At 53.2% G+C, this 23,985-nt stretch overlaps 8 protein-coding genes across 8 annotated transcripts; 5 read left to right on the top strand and 3 right to left on the bottom strand.

The window, feature by feature from the left end:
• Positions 1-108: 108 nt before the first annotated feature.
• Positions 109-1,748, top strand: IAQ61_001506 (uncharacterized protein; the record flags this gene model as incomplete). Its single annotated transcript, XM_003839768.2, has 2 exons — positions 109-557; positions 614-1,748. Coding segments are annotated over 2 exons (1,584 nt in total), but the record flags the coding sequence as incomplete, so codon positions are not given.
• Positions 1,749-3,169: 1,421 nt separating this feature from the next.
• On the top strand, positions 3,170-5,791 carry IAQ61_001505 (uncharacterized protein; the record flags this gene model as incomplete). Its single annotated transcript, XM_003839767.2, has 1 exon — positions 3,170-5,791. The coding sequence occupies one exon, from the start codon at positions 3,170-3,172 to the stop codon at positions 5,789-5,791; it is 2,622 nt and encodes an 873-aa protein (XP_003839815.2).
• A 538-nt stretch (positions 5,792-6,329) lies between these two features.
• IAQ61_001504 (uncharacterized protein) lies at positions 6,330-11,682 on the bottom strand (the record flags this gene model as incomplete). Its single annotated transcript, XM_003839766.2, has 3 exons — positions 6,330-10,964; positions 11,021-11,321; positions 11,378-11,682. 3 exons carry the CDS (start codon positions 11,680-11,682, stop codon positions 6,330-6,332), a joined length of 5,241 nt encoding a protein of 1,746 aa, XP_003839814.2.
• Positions 11,683-13,082: 1,400 nt separating this feature from the next.
• IAQ61_001503 (uncharacterized protein) lies at positions 13,083-13,798 on the top strand (the record flags this gene model as incomplete). The annotated part of the gene is made up of 3 exons (XM_066095131.1): positions 13,083-13,133; positions 13,210-13,355; positions 13,540-13,798. 3 exons carry the CDS (start codon positions 13,083-13,085, stop codon positions 13,796-13,798), a joined length of 456 nt encoding a protein of 151 aa, XP_065954979.1.
• A 1,489-nt stretch (positions 13,799-15,287) lies between these two features.
• Positions 15,288-16,364, top strand: IAQ61_001502 (uncharacterized protein; the record flags this gene model as incomplete). The annotated part of the gene is made up of 1 exon (XM_066095130.1): positions 15,288-16,364. The coding sequence occupies one exon, from the start codon at positions 15,288-15,290 to the stop codon at positions 16,362-16,364; it is 1,077 nt and encodes a 358-aa protein (XP_065954978.1).
• A 3,271-nt stretch (positions 16,365-19,635) lies between these two features.
• Positions 19,636-19,917, bottom strand: IAQ61_001501 (uncharacterized protein; the record flags this gene model as incomplete). The annotated part of the gene is made up of 2 exons (XM_003839762.2): positions 19,636-19,715; positions 19,764-19,917. The coding sequence occupies 2 exons, from the start codon at positions 19,915-19,917 to the stop codon at positions 19,636-19,638; spliced, it is 234 nt and encodes a 77-aa protein (XP_003839810.2).
• Positions 19,918-20,691: 774 nt separating this feature from the next.
• On the bottom strand, positions 20,692-23,270 carry IAQ61_001500 (uncharacterized protein; the record flags this gene model as incomplete). Its single annotated transcript, XM_066095129.1, has 3 exons — positions 20,692-22,296; positions 22,764-23,154; positions 23,210-23,270. The coding sequence occupies 3 exons, from the start codon at positions 23,268-23,270 to the stop codon at positions 21,963-21,965; spliced, it is 786 nt and encodes a 261-aa protein (XP_065954977.1). The 3' UTR covers positions 20,692-21,962.
• Positions 23,271-23,480: 210 nt separating this feature from the next.
• Positions 23,481-23,816, top strand: IAQ61_001499 (uncharacterized protein; the record flags this gene model as incomplete). Its single annotated transcript, XM_003839759.1, has 1 exon — positions 23,481-23,816. The coding sequence occupies one exon, from the start codon at positions 23,481-23,483 to the stop codon at positions 23,814-23,816; it is 336 nt and encodes a 111-aa protein (XP_003839807.1).
• Positions 23,817-23,985: the final 169 nt, after the last annotated feature.

Genomic DNA, 23,985 nt, shown 5'->3' with positions numbered 1-23,985 from the left:
CTTTTCAGCGGCGTCTTGGCAGACCCAATAGCAGCCCAGGCCATTGCTGACTAAGCTAACTTTAGGAGTCTATGATGTTCACAATCTACTTACTCTATCCACCTTTAGCAGCAGCTCGTCGTGACTCCTTCACTCCCACCTTCGCCTTATCGCGGCTCCGCCATGGCTTCTACCTCCATATTCCACGCCTATCCACAGCTACGTACTGCTGCACCGCGGCTCTCACGACGTCTCTTCGCATCGTCTTCGCCGTGCCTGCATGCACCCATTCGATGCACTTGGGCCGCCGCACGAGGCTCCTCTGCACCCCGGCCCTCCGTCGCACAGTCCGTCAGATGGAAGTCGACACAGCCATTGCGGAGTAGCGCCACCATCATCAATAACACATCCAATGCGGAAAGCGCGATACTGGCCCAAGCTGCAACCCACAGCGCCCCCAAGTCGAGCAGCTTCCCAGATACAAATTCCAAGAGCGTGGCTTACTGGCTGCTGGGCAGTGCAGCCAGTGTCTTTGGCATTGTCGTCTTCGGGGGACTGACTCGTCTCACCGAGTCAGGGTAGGCAATGATGGCTTTACGCTTCTCAATGCCATCCGCTGACCTTTTGTTTTCAGATTGAGCATCACAGAATGGCGACCCGTCACAGGCTCGCTATGGCCCATGGATCAGGCCACTTGGGATAGCGAGTTTACCAAATACAAGTCGTCACCAGAGTTTGCTCTTCTCAACTCGAGTATGACCATGTCAGACTTCAAGCAAATCTATTTCATGGAGTGGGCGCATCGCCTGTGGGGCCGAGTCATTGGCATCACCTTCCTCTTGCCCACCGTCTACTTCATTGCCCGTAAGAGAGTTACGCCGACCATGGCGTTGAAGCTCACAGGTATATGCGGCATGATTGGCTTCCAAGGTTTTATTGGCTGGTGGATGGTCAAGAGTGGGCTCAAGGACGATCTTTTCGCTCCCGGTAGTCATCCACGTGTTAGTCAATATCGGTTGACGGCTCACTTGGGTGCTGCCTTCACTGTCTACTGCTCCATGGTGCTCACGGGTCTCTCCATTTTAAAGGAACACCGAATGCTTGCCAACCCCACCAGCGCTGCTGAGACGATCAAAGCCTTGCAGCATCCTGTTCTTCGTGTCTTCAGACGTTCGGTCGTCGGCCTCGCCCTCCTTGTCTTCACTACTGCCATGTCAGGTGCGCTCGTCGCTGGTCTCGATGCTGGTCTTATCTACAACGAATTCCCCTGGATGGGTCTTGGCCTGACACCACCTAAGAAAGAGCTCTTCGATCCCTTCTACAGCCATGTGCCAGATCAGTCTGATCTCTGGTGGCGCAATATGCTCGAGAATCCTTCGCTCGTCCAGCTCGACCACCGCCTACTGGCCACCACTACCTTCACAGCCGTCATGTCCCTCTTTGCTTACACTCGCTTTGCCAAGGGTGTCCGCAGCACTCTTCCCAAGGATGTCAAAAAGGGCGTTCAGGGCATGGTTCATCTTGTGTCCCTCCAAGTCGCACTTGGCATCAGTACATTGATCTACATGGTGCCGACCTGGTTGGCGTCCGCACACCAGGCTGGTGCCTTGGCTCTCCTCACCGGTGCTGTGGTGCTTTACAGCAGAATCTCGCTGCCTCGTCGCGCTATCATGCGCCAGATCATGAAGGCGCCAACTCCCAGGAGTACCACCACACCTCACATAAACGCTCGTCTCGAAGCCGCAAAGGCAGCCGAAAAAACCTTGTAAAAGTGCATCTTGCTTGGGTTACTATTTTGTTGTAGAACCATGTATCATATTTGCATTCATTCGCTCTTAGCGCTAGACGTCTAGAACGTCATGTAGGTTCCTCCTATCTGAAACGTCTGTTTTCGGTCTCCTAAAGCTGCATGCCTCGTCTTAACCACCCGCTGGATAACCTATCTAGTCAGGTTCTTCGACCCTAGATCTGGTCGCCGCCAGGCAGTTCTATGACCCAAGTGCACGAAAATTCTTGGAGACGAGCGGCAGGAGTAGCCCTCTAGACGCCTCTTTCAACAACGACATTATCGGTCAATGTGGCGGGGCGCATGCTCACGTACAAGGACAACAGCACACACGCATCGCGTCACATCATCTGAACAGCACACCCACACCACTGCATCTTCTCATCACGCTTTCCTTTCGTGCGAGCTACGACACAGATCCTCGGCTGCGGTTTGCGCGTTGAACGCCATTGCGCCATGGACACGTCGAAATCTTCTGCTTCCACATGCCATAAGGTTTGCACATGTATAGGGTCACGGGGAGGTCTCACCGGCTATTCGCTGCAGCAAATGGTGTGAATTGCATCTAGGAGGGAATCAGTGAGTATATGCGGGAGTGGTCGCGCAGTGCGCTACTTGGTGTGAGGTGACGTGTCAACAGCGGTATTGGCGTAGTGGACATGAATTGGTTGGGTGTCGTGCTGCAATAGGTATGCTGTCCACGTCCCATATTACTTTAGCGACTACGTGGGTATGGCTATGTGGGCTTTGCCATGTTCCCCCTCAGGCGTTTGCAGGTCTCCCAACCCTACACAGAGAAAAGGAATATTGTGCGCAGAAGAAACCGCGTTATGCAATCGTTGTTTGGTCCATGATAGGCAGACGTTTCTTACTTGAGTGTGGGCGTCAGCACTACATACACATGCACAGCAACTTGACATTGACCCTTGACCCCCATGCTCTCTCATGCATCTCGAGTCACAGCAACAGTCGAAAATCACAAACGAGAAAGTCTAGCTGTGCCCTCGCAGCAGTACCTTGCATCGATCTGCACGAGCTATTTCGGTGCAACCGGAGAAAAGCGAAACTGTGGCGGTGCAAGGGCGGTATCTTAGGCTACCGCACTCTCAGATACGTTAGCCTTGGTTCTGCTGCACAGTTCTTGCGGGGCGGCGACTGCATGTTTCCCAGTCTCTAACAGATACATGCAGTCTTTTGACTTTTGTTCCCCTTCCTGCAGGTCACGCGTTTTGCCGTAGGTTCACCGCGCCGCCTCACTTCACGATTGTTGAGGATAAATACGCATTCCCTAGCTAAACTCCAAGGACGGCTGGGACACTCGGGTCCTCTTCGCCACCTTTCTGTTGCATAGGCAGAGACCATCCGTCTTCTTTCCACCTAACCTCACAGGTGTCGACCGCAAATATGGGTACTGCAGCAGCAGCAGCGTTGACCACGGCGATGGAGCTGCTGAATTATATGCAGGCTCCCACTGTCGGATTCTACCATCTCGGTGCCAGCGCATATGCCTTGCTTGTTCTCCGAAAACCACAGCCCATATCACCGAAAAGACGGCGTGGCACACTGATATGCATGCTCTGTTTACTTGCCGCCTACATAACAGAAGTCCTGTACTACTTTAGTCGATCTATGGCAGAAGTGGATTACTGGGCCCCCAAGCCATGTGCGATTCGCTGCTTGGGCTCAATATTAGTCTGGGCTCCGCTGTCGTACGCAGTATGGAGCAGCAAGTCGTTGCAATGGCCATGTTTCTTTGGCGCTTTTGCCATGCAGTTTGCGTTTGAGACGACGATTTGCTTGATGAGCACATTTACGGCCCCGGGAGAAGATGGTCAGAGGCATGTACCGTTTGTGATCAGTTGCATCCGGACTCTTGCCTCTCTGGTATTACTTCTCGATGCCTTTGCCATCCTTATCACGAAGCATGTGGAGCTCAGCCTGGATGAAGAACGCCAATCACTACTGGGGAAACCCGCGAATGGCGCAGCAGCGCTGAACGGCTATGGTGCTATTTCCCAGGTCCCTGTCAGCGAAGACGAGCCCGAAGCAAGAGATCGTGACAAGGAGCTCAAAGAGCAGCAAGCCAAGCGCCTCGAACAAGAGGGTGGCTGGTTGGGTTATCTAGGAGGATTCATGATCTTTTTACCATACTTGTTTCCAACAGATGACTGGAAGGTCATGGGCTGTCTTGCTATCCGTCTCTTGCACATGATACAGCAGCGGTTTCTAAACTTGCTTACCCCTCGCCAACTCGGTATCATTACTGATAAGATTGGAAAAGGCGATGGGATGATGCCTTGGAAAGACATTGGACTTTGGGTCTTGTTCTCCTACATCAACAGCTACGCCGGCTTAGGTATAATTGACGGCATCGCAAATATGGTCATACACAACTCAGCGTACCGTCGTATCACATTGCTGGCATACAAACACGTCCTTGGTCTATCGATGGATTTCCACACCTCCAAAGACTCGGGCGAGGTGCTGAAAGCGGTGGAGCAAGCGGCTTCTCTCAACACACTGGTCGAAATGGTGCTCTTTGATGTTTGTCCCATCTTCCTTGACGTCGCTGTTTCCATGTACTACGTCACGCACTTGTTTGATGCGTACATGGCGTTCATCATTCTGTTCATGGGCACGGCCTACATTGCGCTGGGATGGTATTTTACGGGTTTGTCCCAGCCCAAGCGAAGAGACTACGTTGAGAAGCAGCGGACTGAGAGTTCTACTGTGAACGAAACTGTGCACAACTGGCAGACGGTGGCATACTTCAATCGTCTGACTTTTGAGCACCAACGATATGCTGCCAACATCATGAGCACCATTAATGCGCAGTATGCATATTTCTTTCGATCCATGGGAGGACATGCCGCACAAGACATGCTGACAACGTTTGGCTTCTCCGCGTGCTGCATCTTCGGCATCGCGCAAATTGTCAGTGGGCAAAAGCCAGTGGGTAACCTCGTCACACTGATCGTATACTGGAACACCATGACACAACCCCTCTACATCCTCTCCTACAGCTACCGCCACATCTCCAGCTCCCTCATCGACGCAGAGCGCCTCCTCCAACTCCTCAACACGAAGCCCTCGGTCGCCGACCACCCCTCCGCCACCGACCTCCTCATCCCCACGGGCGCCGTGGAATTCAAGAACGTCTCCTTTGCCTACGACCCGCGCGCCCCGATACTCAAAAACATCAACCTCACCGTCCAACCAGGCCAGACCATCGCCCTCGTCGGCCCCACCGGCAGCGGCAAATCCACACTGCTCAAACTCCTCCTCCGCTTCTACGACCCAACCTCGGGCTCCATCTCCATCGACGGCCAAGACCTGCGCTCGATCACGCAATCCAGCCTCCGCTCCTCGCTCGGCCTCGTTCCCCAAGACCCCATCCTCTTCAATCAATCCATCCGTCAAAACTTGCGCTACGCCCACCTCGCCGCCTCCGACTCGGCCATTGAAGACGCCTGCGCTGCCGCCGCCATCCACGCCGACATCCTCCGCTTCCCAGACGGCTACGCCTCGCGAGTCGGCGAGCGCGGCGTCCGCCTATCCGGCGGCCAATTGCAGCGCCTCGCCATTGCCCGCGTGCTGCTCAAGGACCCCAAGATTGTACTCCTCGACGAGGCCACCTCGGCGATTGACTCGGGCACAGAGGCCCTCATTCAAGCTGCGTTTGCGCGCCTGAGTCGCGGGCGCACTACGTTTGTGGTTGCGCATCGGTTGAGCACGGTGGTTGGGGCGGATCTTATTCTCATTGTTGATGGCGGCGAGATTGTGGAGAGGGGGCGCCATGTGGACTTGTTGCGCGCGGGTGGCGTGTATGCGGCGTTATGGGGGAAGCAGACCCAGACCCAGACCCAGACGGAGACGCAGAGTCCTGTCCTTGGGGGACAGGGCGACGACGAGACTATATGTGTGCCGGATACGAAGGCTTCTATGACGCAGGACGAAGAGGCCATGGGATCAAGTACGGGATCGAGTACGTCTAGTATACAGGATTACACTACAAAACGCAAATAATGAACATCACCCTTGAAGCAAGGGATTTATTTCCCTCTGAGAGCAATATACTATGCTTGGTTTCGTTACCATCATCATGAGCATGATAACCATTATCACCATCATATCAGACTCCTCACCCTTCCCCCTTTCCCCCATTTTCAAGACCAAGACTCAGTACATTGCAAACAGCACCATCCCACAAATCGATTCAACACAAATCAGAGGTGATAAACAGAAATCAAGGAAAAGAACGACATCTTTCCCCCCCCCCCCAAAAAAAGGGGGAAATTTAGAAAAAGATGAAACAATTTAAATCCCGTTTACTCTAATAGTGTTCCCTAAATAAAGACGCCTTGAAAAAATCCCAGTACTACAACTACACTACACCACACCACACCATCCCAACATCACACCCTTCCCTTCCCCCAAATTCTTACGTTTTTCCAAATTTCCCAAACAAGCCCAAAAAAAGGTATACACTAATAACCGCCCTATTCCACGCTCGCACAATCTTTCATTATATCCCCCCTTCCATCCATCCAATCTATCCACGCACCTACCCCTCCTCACTAAACAGCAAAACCGCATAGCCCTGTTGCTCAGCCCTCTGCTTCTCAGCCGCGCCCCTGCGGCCCATGCGCATCATACGCATCATCCTCTTCATCTTCCTCGCACCGGCATCCTGTACCACCCTGACCCCACTTACCTCGACCCTCATCCAGCCTTCCTGATCAGCCACCGGGATGCCCTCCCATCCCTGACAACTCGCCGTAATCTCGAGCGTGGCGCTCGCGCCCGCGACGCCCTCTCTCGCCGTGAAGAAGAAGCTCTCCTCGAGCCAGGACTCGGCAGGCTCGACTGTGGCAACTGTGTCGTTGCCGACAACATATTGCACGGTACATTCGGCTTCCTTGTGTGCCTGGCGCGCCAGAGCGGAGATCTCGTACTGTTGGCCTGGGCAGAGTGTGAGGGGTTGTGTGATGGTGAGGGTGCGGCCTACGACTGCGGATTTGAATTGTGCGATTGTGCCGTTGCCTGAGGGTGCAGGCTCGGAGCCGACGGTGATGGTGCGATCTGTTCCATCTACGGACCAGTTGGGGACGCTAGAGTCAGCGCCTATTGCAAAGTTGGGGTTGAGTACAATGTTGTCTGAATCGGCACAGGCGGAGTCGATCTGAGCTTGGGTTGCGGGGTCGTCTTCTTCGCGGAAGCGTGCAACAAGGTCAAGTGGTGTAAAGGAAGAAGCGGCAGGAGCTGCTTCAGAGACAGTGCTGCTTGCTCCGGCAGTAACAGTTTGAACGAGAGTTGTAGTTTCTACTCGAACACTTGTCTCGATGGCGGTGACAGTGACCACGAGGGGAGCAGTGGGGCAGATGCTGACCGAAGTTGTGATGTTCAAAGAGATTGTGGGCGTCGCAGACGGGATCGATGAACTTCCAAAGAATGTCGTTGTAGTGATGTTCAGTGACGCACTTGGTGTCAGCGATGGGATATTCGTAAAGTTGCTCGATGTAGTCACAGTCAGAACGCGTATGGTAGTCGAGTTCCCAATTGCAGGCACACTGGTAACGCCTCCAGTAGGGGCGGTAGTGGTATTTGAGATACGCGTCACTTCTGTGAAGATTCCAGAGCTAGAGCTAGGGAACGTTGACCTTGTCGAATTGACGAATGTAGGCGGCAGAGAAGATGAAGCTGCAGTAGGAAGACTAATAGTAGAGTTTGTGGAAGGAGTCGGTACACTCGAAGAGATACGTGATGACGGTGTCAACAAGCTCGGTGGAGTGTTCGAAGAGCTAATGTTCGCAGAGTTGTGCGGGATCACCACTGTTGCTGTGAGAACCACCAAGGTTGTTTGCTGAGATGGGGGAGTGGTTACACTTCCAATGCTACCTGTCCCACTTTGCGTGGAGTTGAAGCCAATCGACGACGACAAACTGTAGGTGCCAGATCGGAGGTTATCTGTGTTGCTGAACGGTGGCCCTGTGGAAGTCGTGTTCAAGCCTGGGGTTGGTGTGACCGTCGGTACACTTGTGATCGACACGTTAGACGAAGGTGTGATAACACCAGAGCTGCCGAAGGAGTTTATGGAGACTAAGCTGCTGGAAATACTGTAGGAACCAGAGCGGAGGTCATCTGTGTTGCTAAATGGTGGCCCAGTTGATGTGCTGTTTAAGCCTGAGGTTGGTGTGACCGTTGGCTGGCTGGTTATTGATGCGTTGGTTGAAGGTGTGATAACGCCAGAACTACCAAAAGAGTTTATAGAGACCAAGCTACTAGAAAGACTGTAGGAACCAGAGCGGAGGTCATCGGTATTGCTAAATGGTGGCCCTGAGGAAGTCGTGTTTGAGCCTGAGGTTGGTGTAACTGTCGGAACACTTGTGATTGACGCGTTGGACGATGGTGTAATGACGCCAGAGCTACCAAAAGAGTTTATAACAATCGAGCTACTAGAGAGACTGTAACTTCCAGAGCGAAGGTCGTCAGTGTTGCTGAAAGGTGGTCCTGTAGATGTGCTGTTCAAGCCCGAGGTTGGTGTAACTGTTGGTACACTCGTGATCGACGCGTTGGACGACGGCGTAATGACGCCAGAGCTACCAAAAGAGTTTATAACAATCGAGCTACTAGAGAGACTGTAACTTCCAGAGCGGAGGTCATCGGTGTTGCTAAAAGGCGGTCCTGTGGATGTCGAGTTTGTACTTGCCGTAGGTGTCATGCTTGGAGGAGCAGACATCGTGGAGTTCGAGGACGGCGTGATGACACCGCTGCTTCCGCCAGTTCCCCGTACACTAGTCGACTCACTATAGCGGCCAGTGCGATCGCCTCCCGAATTGGTGAACACCGGCCCGGTTGAAGTCGAGTTCGAGACGGGGACTGAAGTGATAGCAGGAGGAACAACGCCGTTGTCACCCGTGGAGGAACCTGCGGCTGTGCTAAATTGGATAGTTACACCATTTGACCCGCCAGCTGATGTGATGTTAACACTGGGTGTCTGAAGGGAGCTCGGCGTCTGTATAGAGGGAACCTGGGTCGAAGGACCAACTGTCGTCGTTACAGTTATGGTAACATCCCTAGTCAGAGGAGGGCCGCCATCATCGCTGGATGGTGTGGAAACGGGCCGTGATGACCTCACACTTCCGCTTGAACCGCTAGGAATGCTAGTCAGTGGAGGAGGAATGACGCCGTCATCACCAGTCGAGGATACAATCGCAGTACCTCCGGAGAAGGTAGCATTGCCCGAACCACCTGCAGTCGAAGTTGAGACCACGACAGACCTAGAATTTGGTGGAATAATACCAGAGTCTCCTGTGCCGGTCGATGTGAATGTACTTCTGCTGGTAGCAAAGGATGCAACGCCAGAATTCACTGTGACGGAAAGGGTAACGGAGCTATTGCCAGATGGAGCAGGTGGAATGACACCAGAACTACCGGTAGAGCTGAAAGCAATTGCATTATCGCTTGTAGCAAACGTAGCAACTCCAGAAGTTACAGTTTCTGTCACAGTAACGGTGCCAAGAGTTCGGCTGGGTGGGACAATGCCAGAATCTTCAGTGTTATCCGAGACGAGCGTGCTCCGGCTAGTTACAAAGGATGCAACGCCTGAGATGACAGTTCTTGTTACGATAATTGAAACGTTCGCCGAGGGGGCCGGAGGAATGACACCAGAATCTCCAGTGCTGGACGCAATGGCAGTCGAGCCGGAAATTGTGAAGGCCAATGATCCCGTCGAACGGATAGTGGAGTTGGAAAACTCTTGAATTGTCTGGGAAGCCAAGGAGCTGGCTGGAGTGTTAATAGAAGGCGTGATAATACCGGAATCCCCTGTCGATTCTGCAGCAAACGTACTACCTGATAGAGAGAAGGCAGCAGAGCCACGAATGGTAGAAACAGGGGGGATTACGCCCTCACTACCATTAAAATTGCTCGTAAACGTAGAGCCCGAGGTAGAAATAACAGTACCACCAGTGGAAACAATGGTAATTTCTTCGCCAGGAGAAGACCGGGAAGGCGGAATCACACCAGAGTCGGCAGTAGAAAAGAAGGTTGCTGTGCTCCCAGACACCGTGGCATTGCCAGCAATCTGAATACTTGAGGGGACACCGGTGGGAGGGATGAGACCATTGCCATCCGTGGAAGTCATTGTCGCCAACGAGAAGAATGTGGTGAACTCGCCGTTGGCGTTTGTTGTGGACGCAGGCACAAAAGTAGGGGGAGCAACACCGCCACCGCCATTCGTGATGATCTCAGTCGAAGTACCAGAAATGATCGTAGTCACGCCGCCATTGATAATAGTAGTCACCAGTACCGAGGTAATGGTCATGGGTTCAGAGGGAAGTGTTACAATGGTACGGGTGAGGGTTTTGGTGCATTCCCACGATGTAGAGTAGACAGCCCACCAGTAGCTGGATGAGGCAGACACGGCATACCAACTCCAATGTACGTAACCCTGAGCATCTGTAGAATTGGCAGACACATACGTCTGGAAGACGCCACCATTGGCAGTTTCAGTAACAAGCCCAGGGGTCGACAGTGAAAAGGGCGCAGCGGTGATTGAGCTTATGAGAGCCGATGTATCCACTGAGGTGTTGGTTACTGAAGAATTCAGCGCTTGGCATTCGTCGCCATTGGCGAAAGTTCCGGTATGCACGACAGCAACAGAGCCCTCTTTGTCAACATAAGACGGATCAGATCCACTTAGGATGCAAAGTCCTCCGGATCGGCCGTCAGTGTATGGCTCAAAAGATGCAGCCTGGCAGGTATCCTGACCGCTTTGAGCATTGACCAACGAACACTGAGCTGTACACGCCGTCCCGCTGTCGACCGCAATGGGGAACCCGATGCGATCTTGGGTAACAGCTTCAGTGTTACACAACACAAGGTAGTCGAGTCGGTAGCCTCCTACAACTTGATCCACGCGCTTACCAGCGTCATCAGGACAAGTAAAGGGAATGGCAGTCACTACAGGGTTGCCAGAGCTCACAGGGCTACTTGCAGGCAAGTCTGTCCCGGTCAGACGAGTGGCTGGTGGTGCGGCCGTTATGCTAGCGTCGGACGTCTGACTGACGGAGACATCTGTGTCAGAGGTACTTGTCGGTGAGACACTTGCAGATATAATGACAGTTGTTGTTGACGTGAAGATTTTGGTATCAGTTCTCTTCACCACATAGACTTTGCGGACACCAACGGTTGTGTACTGTTCCTATTAGCATACGGTAACGCTCATGGTGCGGCAGTTTGAAGAGTACATACAACAGGAGGTACTGTAAATGAGCTCGTCACCGTCGCAGTCGGGTCGACCATCTTGCAGGAACATGCATTTGAAAGTCCTGATTCAGCTTGGATACGTTGGGGACTCTTTGAGCTAGTTGCGACGGCTGAGCCACTCTCAATGACGGATTCGATCACATCCTCGACGATGGCGGCAATGTTAGCTGCTCGGCGTGCGACTGGAGCTAATGTGGAAGTGGCTGTCTCGGTCACAGTCTCTGTAGTGATGATACGTGTGGTAGATGTGAAAGAAGTGGTAGAGTGGGCACTGGTGGTGATGGTACTTGGGAATGGATAAGTGATTATTCCTCGAGTAAAAAGGCAACCGTTGGTACTTACATGGTAGGGGTGACCTCGAGGACAGAAGTGGCTGGAGGAATATCGAGCCATTCATTGCAGAAGGTGGTGATACGGTCGCCGGTGTTGCTGTCCAAGAGCTCCTGCCACCGGTCGTTGGAGCAATCTAGAACGACATCGGTAGCGTTTTGGCGCTTGTACAGATGGCCCTCTGGTGCAGGACCACGATGAGCAGCACGGTATACCTCCTGAGCAGGTTTGTTCGACTTGCGGACCACTAAGGCTTCGACTGGGCCTGTAAAGGAGAGGACAACGGCCAAGGCCTGTAGGGAGTGAGTGACGTGCATGACGGAGCCCTCGAGTGAGTGAGAGATGCCCCTGTCGATAGTACTGTGCGAAGCCGAGGGCGTTTGTGGATGAAGGACAAGTTAGCAGCCCATGGAAGTGTCCCTATAAGAGAAATCCAACACTGGCCGGGTGTTCGGTCGTGGTGCCAGCCATCAAGATTGCAGCCATGTCTAGAATGTGCCTTGCAGAAGGCCATGGTGCACTGATTCGGAGTAGATTGACCAGCTCGATCAGTTTCGCGTGAGGCGTGACGGCAATGATGACCTTGCGTACAACGCGACTTGAGAATGCTAGATGTCGCGGTAGCGAACATGGTCTACTGCGCCAGAGGGACTGGCTCCCGGAAGCTTGGCAGTGACCTTGCCCGTTGAAGCGGGTTGGAATGAAAGGGAGCCTGGCTGGGGTCTTATTGCGCGGGGGCTGTCGCATTTTGCTCCCACCTTTGCCACGACCCATAACCAGACGGGGGGCTAAGGGATATGTTGTGTTTCAGGTGAGAACGCGCAGGCGGTAGATGGCGAAAGCATGGGGGGCATTTTGTGAGATACAAGGTAGATTGGATGGCACATTGAAACGGAGGGCTGGAAGATTGGACAAAGATCAGTCACGGCCCAGGTAGGTGAGGAGAAACGGATTCAGAAAGTAGATGGAAGGAGAATACGGAAGTAACGAAGCATCAGCGCTCAATCGAAGTGTTTCCTGATATCGACTGGCTGGCCTACGGTACAGAAAAAAGAAGAGGTTAGTGACCATGATCAAGAAGAGCAGATGAGATCAGCGACGTGGGGACGGGAATGCGCCCCCCCCCCCCCCAATGCTGATGATTTGAGAGAGTCAAGTGACGACAGCTGAGCAGGGACCTGTGTGGGTGGTAGTCGAATGAAAAGAGCGTGTACTGTACAGTGTAGAATAGATAGGTAAGGTGTGTGGCAGGCAAAGTGCATAGCGGGAGCAACGGAGGCAGGGACGGGACGAGAAGGCACGTGACGAGACGCCAAGCCACGGAGCTTTTCGCGCCGCCAACAACCAGGGACCAGGAAGGGGGAAGGTTGGAAGCGAGAGAGAGAGAGAGAGAGAGAGAGAGAGAGAGATGGATGGAGAAGAGCCCGTGCCCAAGCCAGCCAACCTCCTTCCCGTCTCCCATCGAAGTGGCGGGCGCTACCAAAGCATGCCGAGGAGGGAGAGTCGTCGCGCGTACCTTCAAAACATAACATTCATACCTACACACGTCGCCGACCCACACCAACCACAATTATAGTCACCAACGCCTGTTAACTGCTGCTGCTGCTGCTGCTGCTACGGCTGCTGCTACTGCTACTGCTACTGCTGTTGAGCTGTTGCGTCATCCCCAGCCTCGGACCTCCCCGTTACCAGCCTCTCTGCCTGTACATTCATTCCTATGGGCATCTGCTCATCCTGCCTGGGAGGGCGGCGGCCTTCCGAGTCAGAGGTAAGCTTCCCTCTCTCCCCGGTCGGCCGTTTTGCTTGACAGGCTCTTTGTATAACTGACTGACGCTCCCTTGCAGCAGTCAGACAGTTCGCATCTGCTGGGAGATGCGTACCAACCCAACTACGGCACTACCAACGGCGGCCACAATGTGCCCCAGCCCGATCCAGAAGAGCTGCGTCGTCAGCGAGAAACTCTGGAGCGCATCTGCGCTGAGACGTCTGAGTAAGTGCCTTTCTAACTTGCTAACTTTTTGCCATTGTGCCTGCCCTGCTTCGGGTGGATGCCTCCTTCCCTGTCATGCCTTCGATGGCTACTCCTCCTACTCCTCCTCCTCCTCCTACTACTACTACCCAAACCAACTCCCATCTACTCTACATGTGGACATGACGCTCATCCCTTGCGCCAGGCAACTGATCCCTGTCGCCCAACCCAACGCTCTCCCCGAAGTGACGGAGCAACCTACCAAGCACGACGAGTACGCCCACCTCTTCAACGAACGCTTCAAGTCAGTACGCAAGTCGCGACCAGCTTCCTCATCGGATGCCAATGCCCACCACGACGAGACGGCATGGCTCGAGAGCGTCGTGGGCAACCAAGGCGAAGACGAACTGGAACAAATCAAGCCAGCAAAGGGCAAGCTCACCATCCAATTCGGCCAACGATAGCCATGCTCACTTGCCCTATCCTGTCTGTCTCCACGACTGTTACACGCGCCCTCTACACTGCTTCGGCAAGGCTTATTCCATCGCTTTATTGCTTGATTTACCCTGCATTGGCTGCATGCCTCTTTTGGATACCCATAATCTCTTACTTTCCCTTCTCGGACTCGGTTTTCGCGTACGCATTTCCTTGTGTACTAGTGTTCATCATGAGCCTATGGGCGGCTACATAGTATCATAATTTCATCTTGTCAGCCCATGTCACACTCTCTTCCTTGTCGTATTCTGTCTTACACTCTGTCTCTTCTCATTTTACAGTCAAACCGCAGGAACATTTGGGCTCTGGTCATCCGAGGTGTGTCTGTCACATTCGCCTTGAAAACCATCTCTGTATTACCTCTGGTACTACTGTGTGCACTCACTAACCCCCCTTGTCCCTGGACATCAGTCGGCCATACCAAAAGGTAGTCAACAAAGTAAAACCAGTCAACCCTCCCAAACTCCGATCCAACTGGGCATGCAACCGAGACATCGAACTGAAATAGATAGGTACACGGGATCAGAGTCACATCTGTCAGGGCGTTCCTGTTGATCTCGTGCTACAGACACACACTGTTCAAGCCGAAAAAAGCCCCATATAGATCGGTCCAACTCCCGATTTGGACAATCGACTTCCTCCAAGCAATATTCAGATTCTGTCCTAAGAGGCACGATCCTCTTGCATCCGCCGTAACTTTTTCTCTGCTTCCTCCTTGAGTAATCCTGCGAGCCTCGACTTGGAGACAGGAGGCTCATCAAGCAGATCAAGACGTAGGTTCAAGCCCGGGCGCAAATCATTCTTTCGCTGGTCAGAAAGGCCACGCCAAGTCCTGGTGCCCCAAGAGAGCGCCTCGGCGTCGAGGTGTCCAGCCAACGCTTTATTCTCGTCCTCATCCATGGTGACGTCGTCTCGGTACTTGACAGCCTCCATCTTGACAAACTCACGGACGGTGCAGGCTTTGATACCTGGTGGCGCTGCCTGCTGTTTTTGATTTAGTTTTGAGCCTCACTTTCTGGCGTTGATTAACTTACACGTCGATTTTGTTGATGTGCAACGCCACTCTCCTGTACGGCCGCCGATACATTCCTGATTCTCTTCTCCTGCAATTTCTTCAACGTCTTCTCTTGGATATTTTGCTGGATCTGTGCAGCCGTAGGAAGATTCGCGAAGTTGCGCGCCACCTTGTCTGGAATCCTGATCTCAGGGTTCGAGACCACAGGTACGTGGCGGCTGAGCAGGTGTTCTTGATATGGGTTTTCGACGGTGTTGACCCCATAGGTGCGCATCAAGTCATCTATACTCATATTGCTGCGTGGGACCCCAGTTGAAACCAGAGGATTGGTAGCGAGGTTTGGGGAAGGAGAAGGAGGTGTCTGGTAAGCCGCGCTACTCGATGCTATGAGGCGCTTTCTTGCCGAAGGCTCTTGCAGCGGAAGCTCACAAGGCAGGTCTGCCATGGTGAGAGTGCAACGTGGACGCTTAGAAGGCGAAAGTGGGGCGTCCTCTGGATCGTACTCCTCTGAAGATGTATCATCATCCTCACTCTCCACAAACTTTGCCGTCTTCAGCTTCTTCACCGCCCGCTTCCTAGGCGTAGGTTCCAGCTTCGACCGTGCCTTTACCTTGGTCTTGCCTTCACCACTCGCACCCGCTTCGCCCAAGTCACCCATTTGCGTCTCACTACTGCCAAAACTATCTCTCGGCTTCCTTCTCGCTGCTCTCGGTGTTGCTGGACTAGCAGACTCGCTCATCGCAAACCCATGCCGTATTTTTCTCTCTAACCCGTCCTTGGGCCTCTTATCAAAGCACGGCGTGCAAAGTTTGAAGGCACAACCAGGACATTGTCGCATGATACTTGAGTTGCGTTTATCACACTCTGTACACTTTCCAGTGGGTACTCCAGAGGAGTTGAAGAGGCTACCGTTGTCCGTGCACGCCACTCTTGGACTGCTGGACGGGGTGGACGGGGTGCACGGGGTGCCGGATCCAAACGGAGTGTTTGGCAAGCCGTTTGCCCCGATATTGTTGGCAGATGAGGAAAGGGGCATGCGGCCTGTGCTGTCTGGTGTGGCGAATGCGGAGCCTGCACTGGTGCGTGGAGCTGGTGTCGCAGCGCGCGTGCTGAGCTGCTCTGGCCATGCTCTGGCCGTCGACTGGCGCGGCGTCGGTGGCGGCGTGCTGCCAGTTGGAGTCACCTCCTTCGTCATGTTGTCCATGGCGAGCAAAGGCGCACTTTACCTCGCTCTGCTCTTGTCTTTCGTTGTAGTCAGAACTCTCGGGTCTGGTTATTTCTTCTGGGGTGCCGCTGCCGAGGATAGATGGGGCTCCTTCACGCCGGTCCGTGTCCTTGCCAATGCTGTGTGCGCGAGATCAAAAGATGAAGAGCAAAAAAGGGTGAAGAAGAGAAGGAGAGGAAGGAATACAGAGAGTTTTCCATGGGCGAAAGAAGGAAAAGAAAGAAGTTCATTACTCACCAAAGAGTTTGTGCTTGTGCGGCGCACTGGGTCGGTTGTACGACGAAGTGAGTCGTAGAGATAGCGGTGTTGGGGAGTCGAGTCAAAGGTTTTGGGGTTTTGGGTTGTTGTTGGTGGTGTTGGTGGTGTTGTCTCCTTGTTATCTAGCTGTTTCGTGGTGAGGAGTTGGTGTTGTTGGAGGTGGGGTTGCGATTGCTGGTTGTTGTTGGGTATGATGGCATCAAGGACAAGAGGTGCTGGGTTTTTGACGTTTTTCGTTGTGGGTGTTCGTTTGCAGTTTTTGGCCCTGTTGTCACTGTCACTGTCACCGTTGCTGTGGCCGTCACGTTTTGCTGTTCCCGATTGGAGAAAGGAGAGGAGGACGGAGGGGCCAGTGTTTCAGGTATTCGTTTGGCATTTGGATAGGTGAATATGAAGAATTGAATTTTAGGATCTTTGAGTTTTTTGGGAGGGGGGCCAGGTGGAGGGGCGGACTGGGTTGTGTGGACTGCCTGTTTCCCCGTATATGTGGATGCTCGGTTGTGGAATACAGTTTAGTTTGGGAAAGGGAGTGTGGTTTTTGTGCGAGGTATATGGTTGATATACTGTAGGTTGGGATTTGTGTTGGGTGGATGGGGAAAGGACGGGGGAGAGGAAGACGGGGCAGGTGTGTGTTTTTATTCTTTTTTTTTGTATGTGGGATATATAATATTGGATACAAAATCTGCATCTATTGCGAGAATCGTGGGGGTAGGGTTGGGTAGGGTGGGATAGGATACGGTAGGATAGGGTGTATACATGCCAACATGTCTGTCAAACTCACACCTACAATCACCATTATGCGCGTGTCTGTGGTTGTGTTGAGGATATGTTGGACTTGGATTACATATGTACATGGCCATTACTTGTACATGCACTTCTACCTTGTGCTGCTATCTTGTCGTTCACGCTATCCTGTCATCCAGTCGGCCTACCGTAGCGGAATCCCATCGACACCTCCCTCACACACTGAAATACATTACATGCAGAAAGGCAAGCACAGTAGCAGCCGTGTAGAAAGGTTTCTGTTCACATAGGAGCGCGGTTGTGTAGACTGTGCAGAGTGTTTAAGAGGGGTACGAGTGAAATGGATCTCTCGATCTGGAATGGTGCTGTGGAGATGGGGGACTTGGGGTTGAAGTTGGGATCGGGGTTGTTTGTTGGACTTGGGGGATGTGTGTTGGGGTTTGATGTTGGAGATGTGCATTGCAGCTCGGGGATTGTTGTATATGGGAATGCGGGATGGGATGTGGGGAACGGGTGGGTAGGGGGGGGGGGGGGGTTTGGGGGGGTAAGTTGTTGTGGTTGTTTGGGGGTTTGTGGAGGGTTGGGTTGGGTTGGGTGGTGTAGTGTGTGGTATGGAATACTATATAAACTACCCGAGTAAAAGTCAGACAGCATTGGATATCACAATCACAATCACACCTCTAACCTCTTATTCCCCAACACCCACGCCACCAACTCCCCTCCGCATTCCCCACACACCAACCCCATGCCCCCAACGCTCCATCTCCTCCAATTTTTGGTTGGAGATATATAGGAAGCCGAAGTCGGGGTGAAGGTCATGGAGATGTGCTGACATCGTTGATGAGTCGTGAAGTATACCATACCTTACGGTAGTACCGGTAAGACATTTCAGTCTGAGGATGGCGGGCAGGGAGGGTCAGGTAGGATATTGTATTGCATAGCCAGCGTGCTCTGCCATGTTAAGATTGTGCGGTGATTCGGGTTCTAGGTACCGACACGTATGGGTACATATATGGAACAAGTTGTGGTAGTGTTCATCACCATGTCACCTGACCTTGCACGATGTCTGGTATCACGGGGGGTACCTAGAGAGGCGTTGCACAGAAACGTACGAGTAGCTACCGGGTAAACGCACGACCGCCTCTGTTTCAACCTACGCTGTAACGCTGTAGCAAGTCATCCTCGCAGCTTGCGTCCAGACACACCTTCCTTTCCATCTAGCCGCGTCTCTCTCTCGTCGAATGTTTCTGTCTTCGGGCATACTGGGATAGATGTCTTGATGTTGCAGACCCACTTGGCTCACTTTCCTGCGCCTGGCCGGTGATCGGACTGGGATCGCCCCCAAACTCGCTTACCGAACCGCAGTACCGTGTGGTCATTAGACAGGCTCGCTCAACGACGCAGGCTGCTGCAACCCTTGGCCTCGGGTATTGTACGGCGGACTGTTTTTCAATCTCCCAAGGCCCAAGGTTGGAAAGAGAGTGGGAGGTAGGTGTAGGGTAGGTAGCTGGGAATTTCTCCAACGCTTCCATTTGTTGCCTGCAATTCCCGAGTTTTGTGAGGGGGGGTGTGGTGGGGGTTTCAGTGCGTGTACTTGGTAAGGTTTGTTTGCTTCGGTTAGGTACCTACCTAGGTATCACGTGCTGTACTTTCTCTCTCTCTCTCTCTCTCTCTCTGTTTCCTCTTCACAAATGTGCCGCAACCACAACCCAGCATAGCATACTACTTAATGCTAGCCATGATTTCAATATTCGAGGACTGGCTATTCTTGATGCTCTCATCATGCTGACCTACTTACTTCTCACCCTACCCCACTCCCATGAATCCAATGCTAAATGCCTGCCACGCATCCTCCTCTATCGGTCCTTCTTACACTCGACAAAGAGCTGACCGTCACCGCTCATCTGCTACCTATCCCTCCGCCTGCGGTATACCCGCTGGTTGGTGCGGGCTTGCGACACCCTCTGGTTCCAGGAATCATCGTTGCTGGATCGTTACCTAGAGAGCCCGAAGGTCTTTTTTTTTGGGTTTAGTTTCCTTTGAGGAGGGGGCCGGGGGGCTTCTCGCAAGCAATTGCCGCATAAGACAAGGTCGCGGGTTCCGAAGCCAGCCAGAGTTTGGAAGTATGGGAGGGATATCCTGAGATGGGACCGATGGGGCCGAGGGGGATGATGAGGATGATGCTACGTTGGAGGGAGAAGGGAGTGTATCGAGGAAGAAGATTGCCAATGGGAAGCGTAGGTTGTGAGATCTTGCAGCTTCACGTGGTGGGTTGTTGATGAGATGGACCGGACGATTTGCATGAGGATGCAGACTAGTCATGGTCATGGTCGTAGTCATGGTCGTAGTCATGGTCGTAGTCATGGTCGTAGTCATGGTCGTAGTCATAACCATCATAACCATGGTCATACACAGTCATGGTGATGATGTGTATAATCAGAGTAGTCATTGTAGTCACTGATGACTACTTCGATTAGATAGCAGCCAGTATCAGCAACCTCGGAGCAAGGACTCTGCTCTACCAAAAGGGCAGAAGAAGACGCCATTGTACCCCTCTCTCTGCGTCATAGGGCTGCAGAAGACAGCTTTTTAACGCGTTGGGGTCTCCCATGCAAGCGCTTTGCCGCGCTCCATGCTAACCAAACTGGCTTAAGTAAGCCACACACACACACACACACACACACACACACACCTTCATCCGATGTCTGCAGTGCCCAGTCCACGCCATAGAAGCCGTGCGGAAGAAGAGCAGTCTTGACGCTGCCTCTCTTTGAGCTTGACTGGAACCCCCCGGATCCCTCTCTTTGTGCATATGCGGCTAGAGGATAGTTGCATGGGTGCGGCATTCTTCGCTCGAGCAGGTGGGCTGGCCATCCCATCCATTGATCTATTGTAGGCAGGTGCACGTGCTGATGGCAGCTATCTAGGAAGGGGAGGGGGCCCACACCGGGCTAACAAGTCGCTGAGGAGGGTTGCGAGGGCTGATGTTTGTTCAGTGTTTGGGTTTTCTATGTTGATGATGATGAGGAGGAGGAGGAGGAGGAGGAGGAGGAGGAAAAGCAGCGGTGGGAGGATGTTATGATGGGTGGTTGATGGACATGTCCAGCACTTTGTAGGTAGGTAGGTTGGTAGGTAGGTTGGTAGGTAGAGGTAGCCAAGTCGGTACTCTGAGACTATAAACTCTATTCTGCACCCGGTGATTGGGTAACAACGTTTTCAATCAAGTGAGTGAATCCAATCGCCTCAATCCCTCACCTTCCATCCTCGCCCTCAAAGACCCGTCGGAGGTTCTCTGCGAAGTTGGATGGTGGCTCATCATCCGAACCAGCTCCAAACCAGCCCAGTCGACTGCCCAGGAGAGTACACAGAAACCAACAAGACAACAAAGGAAGGAGCGGGGGAAACAAGCAAGCAAACAAACCAAGCAAGCAGTCCAACCCAGGCAAGAACCAAGCCAAACATGAATTGACCCACCCAAAGAAAGAAAGAAGGAAAGAAGGAAAGAAGGAAAGAAGGAAAACAAAAAAAGGCCATCCACCATCCCCCCTTCCCCCCTCAACCCCCAGCCAATCCGACAAAGACCACAGCAGACCCGTCATGCACAAGTTCGACCACCAGCCTTCCCCCCCGTCCTATCATTCGCCAGCCCCCCCCCCCCCCCACCAAAAAAAAACGCCCCTCCTCTTCCCCTCCCCGGCCACCGCAGCGCCGACCCCACACAAAAGGCACAGCACGAGCTCGTCCCGGGATCGAAATTGGGTGCGAGTCTACCCTCCCCTCCTCACGTCTCCGCCGGGCCATGGAAACCTTGCGCGCCTTACCCAGCATCGCTTTGAACTCACATGACGAGCACTGGGCTGCGGAGTGCCGTGTAGCAAATTCCAACGTCAGTCCATGGAGGGGCAGAGGACGGGGGCGGGTGTCCAAATCCCACAACCTCTCCCATCCACCACCCTACCTCAACACGGTGGGAAAAACGGTCACCGTGGTCATGGTTTGTATCCGCTTCCCTCTGTGAACCCCCGTCGGCCTGGGCTGAATGAATGCATTGGGCGTGACAGGACGAAACGAGGGCAGGAAATCAGCGTCAGATTCACTCCGTGGCAAACCAACCAAGGGCAAGGGTGGCAGGCCAGGTCGCAGATAGGGCCGCACTCGTGCTGTTTACCTTCATGGCCGCTCCATCCGTCTGGCTCGCTGCACAATCGCGAAGCCCTCTTTCGGACCCAACGTCAACAACACCCGCCCCTCCTTTTCCCTCCCTCTTTTTTTCTTCTGCAATCCTCTCCTTTGCCCTCCCCCCCTCCCTACACCTACTCACTCCGCAGCAGAGTGCATAGCATGCCCAATCTACTCATAACCTACCAATGGCTCTCGGCAATATCAATTTCTGTCATCTCATCTCATGGCAAGGCAGACTGCTTTCAATGCAAAAAAAAAAAAAAAAAAGACGGACGGCAACAAGGCTGCACGCCTTTGCCACCGACTTGGAATTACATTGGCCATGTAGTCACAAAATAAACTGCCCCTCTGATTCCATTCCACCGGTCTCACCGGTAAACACGGTTCAACCAACCCATTCTCTTGCCCTTCACTCACCCCTTCTCCGTAGATGGGAGGCTATGGATTCCACATGGATGACGCGGAACCATGGCGGCAGCTAATCCACGCCTTTTCGTCCACGCCATGACTGATGGCTCAAGGCCAGCCGGGATATGGCCTCCTCTGCAATCAACCAAACCGCGCTCGCCACGTCAGAGGATCTCCGATGGGGCATACTTTGGCCGGTTCTAGTGTCTGCCCGGGGTCCAGACATTGTCTCGATACGCAATGGCGGGCTAAGTTCCGCATAAACTTCACGCCATCTTGTCATCTAAAAGAGACATGCCTGTCAGCGTGCATGGCCTAGCATGCTAACGATAGGCCGGGCGCGGGAAAAGCCAACCGTTGAGTGGAGCCACTGATCAGCTGAAGGAAGAGGACTGACGGCGGATTGCAATATGCATGCGCTGATGACTAGCCTTCCAATCAAGCGGCGGGAGTGAAGGGCCGGAGGGGGTGCCCAAGACCGGTTCTTGCAGCATGAGCAGATAAGGTGACTGGCCGACGATGCCTCCAACCTGCACGAGAAGAGACCGGCATCTTCGGTGTCGGCCAAGAGGGATGGCTGCGACGTTGAGTGGAGGCGAGAGGGCGCAGAAGCCCATCGGTCAAGCTGAGCGATGCTACACAAATTGATTAGCTAGTGTCACTGGCAGATGAGCGTCTCTTGCCGAGGAAATACGAGCCGACAGACCCTGGAAGTGTATGAACACAATGCATGTTGGACAGCTGAAATGAGAGCAGGACAACCAACCAACAGAAAGGATAAGCAGGCCACACTGGCCTCGGTCAATGCACACGCAACAACCGATCATTGCCTGCCAAGGACCTGAGAGATGGACGATTGTGCGAGGGCTTGGTCTGTGTACTCGAGCGTTGCGAAACACTGAAGAGTTCGGAATGGGAACAGTCATTGACCAATGGTTCGCCCAAGGTGGGGCAATACCGTGAAACGAACGGTTGTTCAGCATTGAACGTGCGGCACGTGATCGTACTTCGCTTCACATATCCTCAACTCCATACCGTATCAAAGGTCCGCAATGATCGAAAATCTCAACAACCACCACCCTAGGCGCCAGATGAGACACACCGACTAGGAATCTGAGGGGTTTTCAAGCCCAGACATAGGTCGACGAGGTTCAGAAAGCCACGACCCGTTGATCCCTTAGCAGATGTGATAACTTTCTGCACCTGGAAACGCCGGCACGGCCTAGGGTGCCATTGCAGCCCGTCTCCGCATTGCTTTAGCGTCAGAATGAAAGTCATCTGTGGATCGTAGCAATGTAGTTGGACGCGGCCAGGTGGGGTGTCACCACCTCGACTCAAGGATGAGCCATGGCAACAGGTTGTGGTCTGACGGCGGGACGGATTCGGGAAGGACAGGCAGTCGTCGACAAAGGCAACATCCCTACATCTCGAGAGATAAATAGCAGTGATGCTGCCGCCAGGACAATTCCTCAGCACGCTCAAGACAAGCTCAGCTTCCAGTAATTGTCAAGTCAATCCATATAATCTTCATCTTCTCTTACACGATACCCCTTGCGCTAGCTCTTCCTCGTTCATCGACATCGACGACCACTATATCGTTGCCTGTCATCCAACCATCTTGTGCGTTGTGACCATCGATACTGAAAGAGGCCTTGAGCGAACGGAGCCGGTTTCCACAGTCGCTGACCCAGTCGTGGATACCCAGTGTTAGAACCGCGCCGCATCAGGTATGCTGGGGAAACGTGCTGTCCAAGCGATTGAGCGGAACGACTAACAAACAGCCAGACACCAAAACTTCCCAACTCTTACAGCCTGAAACATGTGCTTCTACGACCAGCACCGCTTTGCCTGTGGCGATTGGAAGTGGGGTCACTTCCGACAACACTGTGCCAAGGAATACCGAATTGGCGAAACCTGTGGCATGAAGCTTATCATGCAAACCATCCCTACGGGCACCAAGTGCAAGCTTTGCGAGAAGATCGAAACAAAAATGCGCCGTCGGGCCGCCGAAGTCGAGAGGATTGCGCGGTGGGAGCGCGAACCACACAAGTTTGGTGCCTCCATCGGCAAAGCATACGAGCTGATTCGCGGCCTGGACGGAGAGATCTATGAGCTTGGTTGCGAGCGGAGTCGCAGACTGCAACAGATCTACTAAGTTAGTCCAGACATGGCGCGGGCGTCTGGTCATCGGTTTCAAGTACAGTGTCTCGGATTCTATTTTTCAGATTGAGACCATTCATTTTCGGTGTTGGGAGGACGATTGACGCAGTGAGTGCTGACGGCGAGCAACGAATGGCGGGAAGGGGTAGGCCGGGCGTTTCCTC

This window comes from Plenodomus lingam (genome assembly GCF_022343315.1).
Source record: "Plenodomus lingam strain CAN1 chromosome Unknown contig_12, whole genome shotgun sequence".
Classification (NCBI taxonomy): Eukaryota; Fungi; Ascomycota; class Dothideomycetes; order Pleosporales; family Leptosphaeriaceae; genus Plenodomus; species Plenodomus lingam.
This window is presented reverse-complemented; position numbering and strand designations above follow the sequence as displayed.